Source organism: Bufo bufo, chromosome 1 (genome assembly GCF_905171765.1).
Source record: "Bufo bufo chromosome 1, aBufBuf1.1, whole genome shotgun sequence".
NCBI lineage: Eukaryota > Metazoa > Chordata > Amphibia > Anura > Bufonidae > Bufo > Bufo bufo.
The window spans coordinates 785,503,210-785,520,328 of NC_053389.1; the positions used below are offsets into that span (position 1 = coordinate 785,503,210).

At 50.6% G+C, this 17,119-nt stretch overlaps 1 protein-coding gene across 1 annotated transcript; it reads left to right on the top strand.

The window, feature by feature from the left end:
• Positions 1-2,192: 2,192 nt before the first annotated feature.
• PPAN (peter pan homolog) lies at positions 2,193-15,945 on the top strand. The gene is made up of 12 exons (XM_040414914.1): positions 2,193-2,265; positions 7,210-7,380; positions 7,665-7,766; positions 10,192-10,242; positions 10,648-10,818; positions 11,149-11,225; positions 12,375-12,482; positions 12,687-12,810; positions 13,262-13,340; positions 13,573-13,702; positions 14,172-14,329; positions 15,010-15,945. Exons 1-12 carry the CDS (start codon positions 2,251-2,253, stop codon positions 15,414-15,416), a joined length of 1,593 nt encoding a protein of 530 aa, XP_040270848.1. The 5' UTR covers positions 2,193-2,250; the 3' UTR covers positions 15,417-15,945.
• The last annotated feature ends 1,174 nt before the right edge of the window (positions 15,946-17,119 follow it).

Genomic DNA, 17,119 nt, shown 5'->3' on the forward strand with positions numbered 1-17,119 from the left:
ACTTCCATACAATTATTCATGTAATTGAGGTAGAGAATGCCCAGGGCCTGGAGTACTGTTTTAGAGGTGTCAGTGGTGTGGTCACGGGTGAAGTTGCAGATAGCTGGAACTTATAAAGAAACGGCCGACTGGCTTGATCCCAAACTAAAGAGCAAATAGGTGAGCCCTATTAAAAACCCTAAGAGCTCTCCCTGACTGCTATGCACATGCAAGGGTCTTAATGGTAGACGATTGCATGCCCACATACCTAAGACTGTGTCACACCTGAAAACCCTATAATAGTGAGGGGACACGACCACCAGCTCTCTGCACTTAATACGGACGGAGTCAGGGTCACCTAGAATCAAGCCAGCAAGGAAACACAATAAAGGAAAAGACTTATCTGAGCAAACAGCAGCAGCAGCCTCCAGCAGTGAACACTTCATCCAGGGAGTAGTATAAACCGCAAAGTGAGGCAGTATGGGAGGGAATATAAAGGGAGACGATTAGTCTAAATAAGTGACACCTGGCAGAAGGAAAGGAGATGACAAAGTGAAACCAAAACAAAGAACGTCATACAAGAGGTAGAGAAGAACGTCTGTCAGACTTTCTCACAGAACTGGCGGTGACAGGTGCGGTATGGCGGATACGAGAGGTGTTTTTTGGTTGAATGTGAGTTTGAAGGAGCGGATCAAAGTCTGGGGGCCTGGGGTCTAGGTGGGAGGCTGATGATACAGACAGAGATGAAGCCATAATCTGCTTCACTATGAGATGACTATGCTGGCCCTGAGGGAGAAAGTGGACCAGAAGGATAAACAAAAGGGGGAAGTACTGAAGAGGAAAATGTAATGAACATAAAAAACTGAAAAGAAGATTGATAAGCAGGCACACTCTAATTTGGGTCAAACTATTAATTTATTTGTATATATGGTAAATGTGGAGTGTATAATATATTTAAAATAATGTTACAATAAAATGAAAAGTTGTATTCTGCTAAATGTCTTTTTAATAGATCACAGTAATAAAATGTAGAAGTGAGTTGGTGAATAGTTACCAGCTGGTAATTGAAAATAAAATATAGATGATGCGCTAATAAAAAAAGGAAAATGATGCGCTAGTAAAAATGAAGGAAGTGAAAAATAGAGGATAATTGTCCTTATTTATATAGTTATATATAGAGCAGTCTTTTCATAAAATAGTAGCCTCAAGGTGGAGGCTAAATGGAGGATAAAATAGTGCGTCTTTCTCCTTATTTCCCCATATATAGGATAGTCTCGTTTTAAAAGAGTAACATCCTCCCGAAACGCGTTTAAGGAGCAGAGGATTGTCAGAATACCCATTATTCGAAACAAAGCAAGAGGATCACTCAGAATAAGCCGGGACCATTTAGAACAAGCCGGGAGAATAATCGCGATCACGTGACAGCTTACGTCACCATCCAGACGCGCGAACCACGCCCCCCGGCGTCCTTGCCAACACGAGACACGCCGCCGACTGGATTCAACATAGCCGCCCAGCTGATCACCGCCAGAGGACCGAAGACAGCAGCGCCGGGTGAAGGGTAAGTGACAGTGTGGGACGCCGCACTCAGGCACAGGGCATCCCTTCTTCCCACAGCCCAGCATAAAAAGTACATCAACAATATATTGCTACATATAAACTACAAATGTACATGCTTGATATTACTGGGAGGCACTAATGAGGGTATTTATTAATTCTGGGGGCACATTTTTTTTTTTGCGGATCCATTGAAATAAACGGTTCTGCATCCAATCCGCTAAAACGTGGATCCAAACGTGTGTGAGGCCTTAGACAGAAGACAAATTGCTGTGGTTCTGGGCTCGAGAACTGCGCTGCAATCAGCGGTAAATGTGCGGCACAACTGCAACATGTGAATATGCCACACCTGGACTTTCAGAGTTGCCTATAGCAACCAATCAGAACTCTTCACTCATTTTCCAACCAGCACTGTACACACGAAAGCTGGAATCTGATTGGCTGCTTTAGACAGCACCAAACACCGCCACACTCCCGTTTCTAGTACAACATGGTGGTCTTACTATATTCATATCAGACATGTCGAGCCCCATAGAGACTGTAGAGGAAGTTCCCACCTGCTTCTGTGGTGGGGAACCCACAGCCGTTTTACCGGAACTAAGTGACGGCGGAACTTATAAAGCAGGGACCTTGTTTCCTTTCACTGAGAGGCGGAACCAGAAGTGACTGCGCTGTTCTAACACGTGGGTTAGGCAGTAGCAGCCGGAGAGCAGCATGGGGAAGGATAAGGTAGGAGCTGGGAGAACTGGTCCGGTACTGGGAGAACTGGGCCGGGGCAGCATCTGCAGTGACCGGAGAGCCCCATCATCCTTGGACTGTTGGGAGTTGTAGTTGTTCTGCAGCAGGGAGGTCACACTGGTTTTATGTGGAAGTCCCCAGTCGGTCATCAGATGATTGGTGGCACCCAGACTGGCACACACATGGTTAAGGCCACCTTGCAGCCTCAGCCTTAAAGGGGTTGTCCAGAATGTGGCATTGCCAATGCTAGTCCTCACTGCAAGTGCCCCCAGCGGAGTATAGGGTATGTGCTGTATATGTGCACCCTCTGCTTCTGTGGGGGTCCCCTGTGTATGTGCACCCTCTGCTTCTGTGGGGTCCCCTGTCTCATGGCCCCTGTGTATGTGCACCCTCCACTTCTGTGGGGGTCCCCTGTCTCATGGCCCCTGTGTATGTGCACCCTCCACTTCTGTGGGGGTCCCCTGTCTCACGGCCCCTGTGTATGTGCACCCACCGCTTCTGTGGGGGTCCCCTGTCTCATGGCCCCTGTGTATGTGCACCCTCCACTTCTGTGGGGGTCCCCTGTCTCATGGCCCCTGTGTATGTGCACCCACCGCTTCTGTGGGGGTCCCCTGTCTCATGGCCCCTGTGTATGTGCACACTCTGCTTCTGTGGGGGTCCCCTGTCTCATGGCCCCTGTGTATGTGCACCTTCCACTTCTGTGGGGGTCCCCTGTCTCATGGCGCCTGTGTATGTGCACCCTCTGCTTCTGTGGGGGTCCCCTGTCTCATGGCCCCTGTGTATGTGCACCCTCTGCTTCTGTGGGGGTCCCCCGTCTCATGGCCCCTGTGTATGTGCACCCTAAACTTCTGTGGGGGTCCCCCGTCTCATGGCCCCTGTGTATGTGCACCCTCTGCTTCTGTGGGGGTCCCCCGTCTCATGGCCCCTGTGTATGTGCACCCTCTGCTTCTGTGGGGGTCCCCCGTCTCATGGCCCCTGTGTATGTGCACCCTCTGCTTCTGTGGGGGTCCCCTGTCTCACGGCCCCTGTGTATGTGCACCCACCGCTTCTGTGGGGGTCCCCTGTCTCATGGCCCCTGTGTATGTGCACACTCTGCTTCTGTGGGGGTCCCCTGTCTCATGGCCCCTGTGTATGTGCACCTTCCACTTCTGTGGGGGTCCCCTGTCTCATGGCGCCTGTGTATGTGCACCCTCTGCTTCTGTGGGGGTCCCCTGTCTCATGGCCCCTGTGTATGTGCACCCTCTGCTTCTGTGGGGGTCCCCTATCTCATGGCCCCTGTGTATGTGCACCCTCTGCTTCTGTGGGGGTCCCCCGTCTCATGGCCCCTGTGTATGTGCACCCTCTGCTTCTGTGGGGGTCCCCCGTCTCATGGCCCCTGTGTATGTGCACCCTAAACTTCTGTGGGGGTCCCCCGTCTCATGGCCCCTGTGTATGTGCACCCTCTGCTTCTGTGGGGGTCCCCCGTCTCATGGCCCCTGTGTATGTGCACCCTCTGCTTCTGTGGGGGTCCCCCGTCTCATGGCCCCTGTGTATGTGCACCCTCTGCTTCTGTGGGGGTCCCCCGTCTCATGGCCCCTGTGTATGTGCACGCTCCACTTCTGTGGGGGTCCTGATATTTCCCCTACCCTCGTCACTTCCTGTTGTGACGCGGTCGCACCGGACATTGCATCGGTTCCCAGCTTTGGAAGGAGGTGTGGCGCACAACGACGGGGTAGGGAAATTTCACACCGGAGTTGGGGAGAAGGGGCCACCTAATGCGCTTGCGCCTTACCTCTCAGCCGGTTCCAGATTCAGGCACCGCCCGTGCGCAGTGAGTGATAGGGAGATTTAACAGAACAAATGGACATCAGACTTCCCTACCCCCACAGTGCACAGGTGCGGTGATCGGATGGATGTTCGGTGTAAGAGATCTCCCGTGGTGTATCCCGCTTGCCCACTGGCCCGTAATTTTTTTCACTGCCATCTAACCACTGCTGAGGCTCCTGGTGCATGCGCAGTGTCGGCCAGTGTCTAGCTGAGAGGTAAGGCGCAAGCGCATTAGGTGGCCCCTTCTTCCCAACTCTGGTGTGAAATTTCCCTACCCGTTGTGCGCCGGCACGGCACACCTCCTTCCAAAGCTGGGAATGTCATGTCGGGTGCGGCCGTGTCACAACAGGAAATGACGAGGGTAGGGAAATATCTCGAAACACCCTTCACTTCTCTGGGGGTCCTGTCTCATGGCCGCTGGAGTACGATGGTCAGCCACTTCTCCGCTTACAGTGCAGCAAGATGGGGTCGTGGGACTCCTGTTACCAATTGAGGTGGGACCTCTGACATATACTGTGGATAACCATTGGTGTCAGGATGCTGTGAATGGTGTCACGCCTGTCACCTTAAAGGGGGATTCTGGTTGTTTGACGTTTTCCCCTATCCACAGGACTGGGGATCACTATTAGATTGGTGGAGGTCCTACCGCTGGGGACCCCCACCCATCACAAGAACCCCTCCCCCACAGCTCCCCTGAAATTACCAGAACAGCCAGTCGCACACGGCCGCTTCAGTCATTTCTATGGGAATACCGGAGATAGTCTCCTATCTCTGGAACTCCCATTGAAATCAATGGAGCGGCTGCACGCATGTATCAGTGGTCGGATCTCCACCGCTCTAATAGTTATCCCCTTTTACCCACGAGTTGTACATGAATGGGGGGTGCGGGACATGTAAAGGGAAGCTTAGTAAGGCTACTCTAACACTTGCCTTGTTTATTCCGGTATTGAGATGCGGCAGAGGATCTCGACACTGGAATTACACGGATCCGTTTTGATTAGGATGCATCCGTTTTGTTAGGATGCGGTTGTGTGAAATCAAAACGGGAAAAAAACAACTGATCCGGCACTAAATACATTAAAAGTCAATTGGTGATGGATCTGTTTTTTGTTTTGTTTTTTTTTGGCTCTACGGAGCCGCCGCCTGCAGCCAATCACTGACAAGTGATCACATGACTTAAGGGGATCCGGTCTCCGCTGCGGCGTCAAACCGGATGCTTACAGCGAGAGCATCACAGGCCGGGAGAATGAGTGGGGAGCAGAAAAGTAATCTTCCCTTTACAGGTTCTGCCAAGTGGACAACCCCTTTAAGGGTACGTCCACGTGTGCCGAAAAATTCCTCTGCGACTTTTGCCACAGAAAATACTCCAAAAGCCTCATGTTTTTGCCGCTGTCTGTGGACTGCTTCCTCTCCACTGAAAAAGGTGGAGGCGGCAGTGGAGATCAGCGCCATATACTGGTGACACTGTGACTATTTCAAATCCCGTCAGTTTACACTGCAGCACGTGGATGAGAGTTGTTGAAGGGATTTCCCAGGACTAGATAAAGATGGCTGCCTTCTTCCAACAACAGCACCACCCCTGTCCACAGGTTGTGTGCGGTATTGCAGCTCAGCTCTTCAATGCGAGGCACGACCCGTGCCTGGCAAACCTGGACAACCCCTTTAAAATCTCATCCACTTTGCTGGTACTGTAAAAACACTGCAGGTTTGCCGCACAAAAATCCACGACGGCAAATCTGCGGCATTTCAGTCACGCGTAGACGTACACGGGTGCAGGCACATAAGATCCGCACAATTTTCCGTGTGGATTTATGTGTGTTTCTGCAGCATATCCGCACGCAATTTTTAGTTTTTGGTGTGGATTAGATGTGTGGTTTTGCCGCAGATCTCACCCTTCCATTGAAAAAAGTGAAATCCGCTAAAACCGCCAACGTAATTGACGCTGCAGATTTGGAAATCCACAATGCAGGTTCATCTGCAAAGTGTACATGAGATTAGTGTCGTCACAGGCATTTGTTGGTACTGCACGGAAAAAGGATATGCTAGGATATGCAATATGCCATCAGTCACCACTTCTGGGACATGCTCCTGCTTTCAGAACGGGACCCCCAAAGTGAAGAAGGGCGCACCGTGCAGGGGCAGCCACCCTCTATTCACCGCTGTGGGAGCAGTCTCATAACGATAAATGGAAGTGGACGTCAGTACGTGGTGCGCTCTCCTACACTTCGGGGGGCTAGTTCTGGAGACGGGAGCGAGTCCCTCTTCGATCTGACTGATGGCATATCTTAGCGATGTCTCAATCAATCACAGTCTTAGATGGACAATCCCCTTTAAGAGGTTGGCCCAAGAACAACAAGTATCTACACGGTAGGTGAAATGTATGATTGCAAGGAGTCCAACCAGGGGAGTAACTAGAAGAGGCGGGACCCCATAGCAGCCGCTGTGGCGGTCGTTCTGCCCTTGGTATCAGTCAGTATAGCTCCATTCACACTAGGTTTCTGTTCTCATGATCAGTGGGGGTCCCAGCAGTCCTCCATTTGTCACCCGTCTTGTGGATATGTGATAAATATCGTTTGTGAGCCAATCCCTTTGAAGTACAGCATTGATGTGCTATCCTCAGGATCTGTCATCGGCATCTGATTGGCGGGGCTCCGACTCCCAGCATCTCTACCGATCAGTGGTTTGAAGAGGCTCCGGTGGGCACCGACATGGGAGCCCCGGGCCACGACTTCATGGGCCAAGTGCCGACTATACCTTTGACTTGGAACATTCACTTGAATGGGTCTGAGCTGCACCAAGGCCATGTGACCAATAAACGTGATACCATCGGCCTAGGAAGAGGCCGCGGCATTCGCCGGAGAACTGTGGCCTCTTCAAAGAGCTGATCAGTAGGGGTGCTGGAAGTCCGACCTCCACAGATATTGATGGGCAATCCTGAGGATAGGCCATCAGTTTCGAACTCTTGGAAAACCCCTTTGAGGCTCCCTCCGCATCCAGGCTATCCTAAATGCTGCCTGTATTCTGGTGGAGGCACCCGGCGGTTTGCTTCTGCTGTCCTCTCTCCACCTGCTTTGGCCCCAGCTCAGTAAACAGTGGAAGTGTCTCTTACTTACTTGTCTTTGTCTTTAGACTAAGAACCAGAAGAAGTTACGAGCGGCGGCCGTTCACAATGCCGAGGAGGAGTACTCCGGTGTCCCGCACTCCTTTGTCTTCCATCGCGGGCAGATTGGGAAGAACGTACAGCAGCTGATCCAGGATGTGAGGAGAGCCATGGAGCCATTCACCGCCAGCTCTCTGAAGGTAACACCGCCCCGATATTACAAGGCTGGGAACCTAAAACTGATTAACGAGCATGGTGGGCAGCGAGGAGTACCCTGCCATGTCCTGAGTGCTAGCTCACTGTGACCTTCTCTTCTGAAACACTGGCACTTCCTGGACTCTGACAGCAGTTTTTTGTCTCCTCTGTGGCCCAGTTTGTCCAGGATAGCACCACGCTAAGGCCCATGTTCCTGCCTTGGGCTCGATGTGTGTGGGGAGGGATGGGGTCGACATACAGTTTGCTCACGAGGGTCTTTGTGTCATAGGTTCGCAAGAATAACAGCATGAAAGATTTTGTGGCGGTGGCCGGTCCCCTCGGAGTCACCCACTTCCTAATCTTCACTAAAACGGAGGCAAACATCAACTTTGTAAGTAAAGAGCTACAGCAACCAATACCATTGTCTTATGACCTCGATATGACTGGTGGCGGTCTACCTGCAGCCCTCCCGCTGCTTTAAAAACTGCAACTCCCATTATACGCTGCCAACTGTCTGGACACGCTGGAAGTTGTAGTTTCACGCAGCTGGAGGCATGCAGTTTGCGGACGCCACTACAATAGACTTTACTCTGAAGGTCCCCCTTAAGGACAGGGCCGTCCAGTGATTTCTGCCTCAGCCTGCTGTCGCCTTTTACATTCTAGGACCCCTGGAGCAATCCCTTAAAGGGGTTATCCGACTTAAATAAATGTATTCTAATTGCATTTATTGTAGTCCAGTGAAAGTTTATTAAAATCACTTTCATCACCTATCACTATTTGGCCAGTTCAGTTCTGGGTCATGTGACCCCCGACGTCAGTAAGCCTGCTCTGCTGATGACGTTTCGTTTACAAGCTTCTCCCTGCTTGAGGCTCTGTAAACGAAACGTCAGAGCCTCTGGTGCCCTCCCCCCTCCAGCTCTTCTCACTGCCTCGGCTCTGGTATGCGATCGCTCATGCGCAGTACATACCAGAGCCGAGGCGATCTCTTCTCTGACAGCAGGGTATGTTATTCCCTCCTGCATTCACTGGGGCTAGAGGTGGCAGTTTGTAAACGTTCCCTCTGCATCTGGGGATCGTTATTACAGCCCTGGTCCCCCCCCCCCCCCCCCCCACTAGTACACATTCAACACCCCCTGGGAAATATAAATAAATTATTGGCCATCATTATTATGATCATCAACATCATTATTCAGCTATATAAAATCCTTATCTGCCACCAATATATGGATTTATCTAAGCAATATCCATATTGAATATATATTTGAATAATATAGATATTGCTTAGATACAGATAATGCTAATGATATTTTCACACTAGCGGCAGGACGTATCCGACAGGCTGTTCACCCTGTCGGATCCGCCCGGCCGCTATTTGACGGTGCCACTGGACGGATCCGTTATTGCAATTCATTTCTAGACGGATCCGCACCTGGATCCGTCTACAAATGCTGTCAGTTGTCACACTGATCGGCGCATCCAGCAGGCACGCAGCTCTGACGACGGAGCTGCCGTGCGGATCCGGCGTTGCAAAACAACTGAAGGACGGATCCGTCCTTCCGGTCTGCGCATGCGCAGAACATGAAAACTGTGAAAAAGACTGCCAGAGGGATCCGTCCATCCACATGGCAAGCGGATAGGTGGATCCGTTATTGCAATGCATTTCTAGACGTATCTGCACCTGGATCCGTCTACAAATGCTGTCACTTGTCACACTGATCGGCGGATCCAGCAGGCACGCAGCTCTGACGATGGAACTGCCTTGCGGTTCCGTCCTTCCGGTCTGCACATGCACAAACCGGGAATACTGTGAAAAAGACTGACTTTGTTGCTACACGCCCCCTCAGCATGTAATTCAGTATGTAAACAAAGCAATGACAGAACCATGAAAAGGTGTAAATATGGGTTTTAACTTGATGAAATCTAGCTTAGGCCTCTTTCACACTTGCGTTGTCCGGATCCGGCGTGCACTCCACTTGCCGGAATTACACTCCGGTTCCGGAAAAACCCAAGTGTACTGAAAGCATTTGAAGACGGAACCGTCTTCCAAATGCGTTCAGTGTTACTATGGCACCCAGGACGCTATTAAAGTCCTGGTTGCCATAGTAGGAGCGGGGAGCGGGGGAGCAGTGTACTTACAGTCCGTGCGGCTCCCGGGGCGCTCCAGAATGACGTCAGAGCGCCCCATGCGCATGGATGACGTGATCCATGTGATCACATGATCCATGCGCTTGGGGGCGCCCTGACGTCACTCTGGAGCGCCCCGGGAGCCGCACGGACGGTAAGTATACTGCTCCCCCGCTCCCCGCTACACTTTACCATGGCTGCCAGGACTTTAGCGTCCCGGCAGCCATGGTAACCACTCTGAAAAAGCTAAATGTCGGCTCCGGCAATGCGCCGAAATGACGTTTAGCTTAAGGCCGTATCCGGATCAATGTCTTTCAATGGGCATTAATTCCGGATCCGGCCTTGCGGCAAGTGTTCCGGATTTTTTGCCGGAGCAAAAAGCGCAGCATGCTGCGGTATTTTCTCCGGCCAAAAAACGTTCCGTTCCGGAACTGAAGACATCCTGATGCATCCTGAACGGATTTCTCTCCATTCAGAATGCATTAGGATAAAACTGATCAGGATTCTTCCGGCAAGAGCCCCGACGACGGAACTCTATGCCGGAAGAAAAGAACGCAGGTGTGAAAGAGCCCTTAACCAAATTATATGTATATCCTGATGGATTTTAAGTGTTTTTTTATTTTTTTTATTAACTCTGATAACCCCTTTAACGCAAAGCTCTGATTTCTTTCTTTCTTCCCCCCCGTCATCAGAAATTTGTCCGTTTGCCAAGAGGCCCCACGCTGCACTTCAGAGTGATGCAGGTTGGTATCCTTTTCTCATCATCAGCCTTCGATGTGGAAAACGCGATTATTACGTCTGTCAGAGGTGACTAGAGACGAGCAGATCGATCTGTACGAATCGATTCGTTCATCAAACAGGCTTCTCGAGCAGCGAGGGTCCGGCCCTGCTGCTGAAGAGACTCCCACCTTGATTGACAAGGTCAGGTGCCTGGCCTTGTCGTTCTCGCGCCTGCGCCATTGCTCCAAGTAGCAAGGCAAGCGCAGAGGGACTGCTACCGCTACCAGAGCAGCTACTGTGCATGCTTCAGTAGCGGCGGCAGAGCCTCTTAGCGTTTTCTATCTGCCAGTGCACTGGTATGAGTGACATGTTACTAGGCCTCACTCAGTCGGGCCATGCTTGTTAAGTGTGCCCCTTCCTGTCCGCAGTATTCCTTGGTGAAGGACGTGGTCTCCACCCTGAAGAAGCATCGCATGCACGAGCAGCAGTTTTCCTTTCCTCCTCTCCTGGTTCTCAATAATTTCGGCACACAGGGAATGCATATCAAGGTCATGGCTACCATGTTCCAGAACATGTTCCCCTCCATCAATGTGCACAAGGTAAGAGAAATTCAGTCCCCCCCCCCCCCCCCATGCTTTACACTGCAGCTTAGGGTTTATCTCCAGTGCCACCCTGCAGTTGCTGGTTGAGATCTGAGAGTTCTCCCATCTTTATATGGCTGTGTTCACACTGGGTGTGGGGGGGTAATGCTGCACCTCCCCTGTTCTTTAGTGGATGTCGGTGATGATGACGTATAGTCTGCTGAGGGCCTCCCATGATGATCCTCCAAAGTAAACGCTCTGAGACATCCGTATGAACTACAACCCTCATTATCCTGTGTATGAATCCCTCTTGATCATCTTTTTTTTTTTTTTTTTTTACCATTACAGGTCAACCTAAACACCATCCGCAGATGTATCCTCATTAACTACATCGATGACACCCAACTGCTGGAGTTCAGGCATTAGTAAGTAGTGCTGTGGTGGGAAGATGGCCAGGGTTAGAGCTCAAGGCCGGGAATACGCCCCAAGTGGCACCCGTTCTTTATTTTATGTCATTTGCTCATATCGCACTTCTGCTGGTTTCCTTTAGAAACAGTCATCAGGTTAGCTGCCCCCTGCTGCCAGTCATGTGACCAATGAGCAAGTCATCAGCGGGGTCCCTGGTGTGCCGGTGGTGTCAGTAGCTACGAGCAGTGTTCACACCTTGGTGTCACCAACGTAAAATCAGTTATGTGATTGTGTCCATCAGTATCTACCGGCGCTTGATAATTGCTGATTCTCCTTGCGTATAAGGGGTTAATTAAGCACTTAAAAGGGCTCATTAAAACCGGGGATCCCTTTTGATATGGGCAGGGGTTAAATCAAAAAAAAAAAAACTCGCCCGTCACCGGTACTCAGATTCCAGTGCGGAGATTCCTTTTCCTCCGATCCTGTTGGACCAGAAGTTTGATGTGCCCATCTACACGTGCGTCACCTCTGCCGGCCAATCACTGGCCTCCCTGGTGGCAGCGGTCACACGGCATGCCTGCACACCTCACCGCTGAGGACACCGATTGGCCGGCAGCAGTATCGTGCATGTACAAGACGTGTCACACTTCCCATCTAGCGGGGACCACGAGCAGAAGAGAAGGAAAGTCAGAACTGAGCGCCCGGGACAGGAGAGTCCTCCTGGCCATATGCAAGGGGTTCCTGGTCATAGAGCTTTGATCGTAAGTGGTGCCCTCGTTTGTGCCGTTGTCAGAGCTGATCAGCAGCAGCGATGTCCTGCAGGGCGCCCGCCGATCAGTCGCGACCCTGTGAGTACTGTGTAGGCTGGGTAAGAAATTGCAGGAGTGGCAGCACCTAAGGATGTCGCTGCACACTAAATTAAAGAGTTAAAACGACACCTTTTGAGTGCAGGGTCTAGAAAGTGTTTTACATTGACTTCAGGGTAGTTGCCTATAGGTGGTGCTAGAGTCCGTTTTTTTGTTTTTTATCCAGGATGAGACATGTTTTACACACAGTAACAGGAGAATTTTTCTGGTAGGAATATGGTTCCAATGCTGCAGTACCTCCAAACTAACTGTAGGGGGCACTTTCGTCTGTGACAATAACTGTCTCTTGCGTCTTTGCAGCAGTGTGAAGGTGGTACCAGTTGGAATGAGCAAGGGGATGAAGAAGCTTCTCCAGGAGAAATTTCCAAACATGAGCCGTTGGGAGGACATCAGTGAATTACTGGTCAAGTAAGTGTCATAAGAAAATGAGGTTATGCCATACAGTAGGGTTCAGCGACCTGCGGCACTGCACAGTAGGGTTCAGCGACCTGCGGCACTGCAGTTGTTGCAAAACTACAACTCCCAGAATGCTGCAGGTTGCTGTCCCATGCTGAGGTGGGCTGATGCAAAAATGAGGGACCCAGTTACTGACTCCTTGTTCCTGTCTTCCAGAGGAGCCAACCTCTCTGAGAGCGAGGCCGAGCAAGATGGAGAAGATAACATCACAGAGCTGCCCCAGATTTACGCCGGACGTGGCAACATGAAGTCTCAGCAAAGTGCCGTGCGTCTGACAGAGGTGTGGGGCTAATAAATGCTGGTGTGATGACAGACATGGATGTATGGGCAGATAGGGAGATGATAGAAGGAGGAGGTGGTCAGGTGCAGAGTGCCATGATAGGAGGAGGTGGGCCAAGTCGAAGGAGCCCAGAAAGAAGGCGATAGGCTAGATGGAGGGGGCCCAGAAAGGAGGCTATAGACCAGGTGGAGGGGGCCCAAATAGGAGGAGGTGGGCCAGGTGAAAGAGGCCCAGAAAGGAGGCGATAGGCCAGGCGGAGGTGGGCCAGGTGAATGAGGCCAGCTGGAGGTGGCCCCAGATGGGAGGACGCGGGCCAGCTGGAGGTGGCCCCAGATGGGAGGACGCGGGCCAGCTGGAGGTGGCCCCAGATGGGAGGACGCGGGCCAGCTATGATAATGATACGTGTATATGCTCCTTTGTTCTTATGTGATAATCTTTCTTTTGCCCCCAGATCGGCCCCAGGATGACTCTACAGTTGGTTAAGATTGAGGAGGGTCTGAATGACGGCAACGTTTTATACCACAATTTCAGTAAGTTGTGGTTTTCAGTTTTCCATTTTGTCCGGGGTGTCTAACAGAAGACTAGCTTAGCGCTCCAGCGGGTAATGTATGGGCAGCACATGATAACCGGCTTGGATCCTGGTTGCTGAGAGCCAGCACAGGTCCCAGAGGCTGCCATTGTAGAAGCACAGTATGCCCCAGGTCTGCTCACCTTTCTGTTGTCCACAGGAGAGATTAGTTATTTATTTTTCTCCCTTCTCAGTTGAAAAGACAGAGGACGAGATCAAGGCCATGTTGGATCGTAAAGAGAAGAAACTGAAAGCGAAGAGCGAGCGGAGGAAAAAACAGGAGAAGGATGTCCAGCTCAAGAAAGAGATGAAAGAGGATAATAAGTGAGTGCAAGCCCTCTCCCGTTTTAGGGATTGTGATATGGGTCATGCAAGAAAAGAAGCCTGAAGAGACCTCCAAAGAGATCACATTCCACGCTGTAGTCAGCCCCATAGACACTAAATGGAGCAGGAGGGCACATGCCTGACCACTACACCATTCAATCCCCTCCTCACAGCATTTGTGGGAAAACCTCTGTTAGGCTTTCTATGGTCATGTGGTTCTTGTCTTAAAGTGGTAGTCCACATGCTTCTTTAGTGAACAGACATCATAAAGGGTCCTCTTAGGTCCATGCAGAGAGTGATTCTGTGGACATCCTCGACTTTAATAAATATAGAAGAGAAATGTATATGGCCCTGCATGTAGTGATCAAACCCTCATGTGTGGGCTGCCTCTGAATAGGAGGTGTCCTAGATTTTAGATCCTGTCACTTAACCAGTATATAAAGCCAGGTTCCTGTCACTTTACCACCAGGAAGCGCAGCTTGGCTGGCATGAAACGGAAGCAACCAGAGGATGAGGACAGTGAAGTGGAGGACCCTGGAGCTTCTTGTGAGCAGGATGCAGCAGAGGTGTCCGAAGATGACGACGCAGAGTATTACAGACAGACGGTCGGAGAGGAACCAGACAAAGGTACGTAGTCTGTACAGCTGTATGGACCGGGCACAAGGCGCGCGTCTCCTGGTTTACATCACATGATGCCAGTCTTTGTTCTCTGCATGTTTGTTCTCTGGGATTGTTTTATCTAGACTAGGCATGCTCAACCTGTGGCACTCCAGCTGTTGCAAAACTACATCTCCAGGATGCCCTAATAGCTGTAGGCTGTCCAGGCATGCTGGGAGTTGTAGTTTTGCAACATCTGGAGGGCCGCAGGTTGGGCATCCCTGATTTAAACCATCTACAATCTGACTTCCACCAGAGATCAGCTGAACACCATAGGTACAGCTGCAGAACCTGTGGTGTCCATTCATAGTCTTAAATTGGACCACCACAAATGGATGCCATATGTAAATAGATCGCCATGTCCATAGCATCCAAGATGGCAGCGGTCATGTGGTTTATCCAAGTAATCACCTTCCCAGCAGTGTCCTCCATTAAATATCAGCAGTTCCCACTCTGGCAGACCCTAAAGGACCTTACAGCTATGGAAGGGAGCAATAGCTGATCAGTCTTTGCACTGGTCCCAGTATAAGCTGGCATGATGTTGGGCCAGAGGTCTGGGAGGGGATTCTTGGGACAAGCTGTTCCTGAAAGATTTTTCCTCTCTTTTTCTGTATTCTGACTCTTCTTTCCTTCCTCCATCCCCCTTGCAGATCTCTTCCTTCAGGGCAGTGGAAAAAGGTCATTACCAAGATGGAAATCCAGACCACCCCAGAAGAAATTTAAAAAATCTCAAGGAGCCATGAAACAGAGCAAGGCTTCCCCGTCCTCCACCGGACATCACAAGGCCAAGTTCTCCTTGCACAAAGGATCTAAAAGTCCCAAAGGACATTCAGACAGACCTACTAAAAAAGGACAGAAATCCTTTACAAACCCGAAGGGCTGGTCCCCAAATAAACACCCCACCGGCAAGGGGAAGAAAAAGCAGATGGGATCCAAGAGGCCCGGAGCATTTGGCTCTAGAGGCCCAAAGAGGGGGCAAAAGGGCAAGTTTACTGGAGGACAAAAAACAGGGGGTCCGAAGGGGAAAGCCTTCAAACATAAGAAAAAGTCACCATAAGAGGGCGCCACCACGAACGTTCCCTGTAAATAGGTTTAATTATAACAGCAGCTGCTTTTTTACAACTGTGCCTTCAAATAAAATGGATTATTTTCCTCTCTATGTACCCTCGTACTCGCTAACTGTCCCGAACAGGACCTCCGAGGTGGGGTTTATGTTAAATTGACGTTTAACCAGAGAGACGGAGCAGGGTGACTGTATATAATGGTGACCTGCTGAGGGAGATTTATCAGAAGTGAAGCATCTGCATATCCTGTGGTCTGCTGGAAGTTGTAGTTTCACAGTAGTTGGAGACCATAGGTACTTTCTTGCAATATAATTTCATAGAGAATGGTTTAACTAGCAGATTTCTAAATCACTTCATTTAAAAACTATGCCTGCTTCCACCTGAAAAAAATCTGTAAAGTTATGGCTACTAGGGGTCTCACTTCCACCTTATTTGCAGTCCATTGCTTGTTAGGCAAGATCCGTCTCTAGTAACACACTGAAGACGGCTGAGAGGTAGGGGAGAGTATCAGAGCTAGATGAAGCTCCAGAGCACAGATCAGTGAGTACACCAAGCACTACATATTTAGCCCTTGATCGCCCCTGTCAATCACTAGTGAAATGAAAAAAAAAGTGATCAGTTTAAACTGTCACTTTTTTTTCCCCACCAGTATTGACTGTTAGGTTTAGGTTAGTTTAGGCCCCTTTGGTAGGTAGTTAGCTTCAGTTAGCGCCCAGCCCACCGCACCGCAGTCACTGATTCGCTGATTAGCGTATCGCTAATCAGCATTTGTACTTTTATAGTATCTGTAAGTGATCAGAACTGATCACGGTCAGATCTATAATAGTATTAGTGTCACCTTAGCTTGCCCTCCACCCAAAACGCAGTGTTTGCCCGATCAGGCCTGATCGGTCGCCCACACGTGCGTTCACCCATGCCCGCCCCGCCGCAGTGACAAAATTTTATATATTTTTTTATCACTACACAAGCGCTGCGGCGATAAAAAAAAAATCAGTTTTGATATTTTTTATCAATCGCAGCAGCCTCCGGTACTTCGCTAGCCTCCCATTTGTAAGACAGGCTTGCTTTTTTTCTTGGGTAGTCTCAGGGAATACCCCCTAAATTTAGTAGTCCAAATGGCAAGTAAGGGGTATTCTTCTGAAGAGGCCTACAGGCTTCTGACCCAGTCGGATGAGGAATGGGAACCCTCATCTGACGAATCCAGCGGGTCAGAATACGAACCTGTAGAAAGCAGTGGCAGTCTGACCCAAAGTTCGGACGAGGAGGTGGAGGTCCCTGATACCACCAGGCGTACCTGGCCCCGTGTTGCTAGACCACAGGTTGCGCGGGATCCGCTTCAAGGGCAGCAGAGTGGGGCTGGCGCTGTCAGGTTACATGATGAGGCATACATCAGCAGCGCAGCCCATCCTGGACCTAGTACCAGCACTGCCGTAGAACATGGTGAAGTGGCGAGCACCAGAAGGGCAGTTGAAGCTGGTACGGTGGCACGTGCAGTAGTTCCCCCGTCGCAGCCACCGCACTGTAGAGTCCCTGAGGTGCTGGCAAACCCTGATTGGCAGCCCCCATCTTCAGCCGCACCTGTAGTTCCCCCTTTCACTGCCCAGTCGAGTTCGGGTTGAGACAGCTCAGATCGGATCGGCACTGGGGTTTTTTGAGCTGTTCTTCACTGCGGAGATCTTTGACTTAGTCGTGGCAG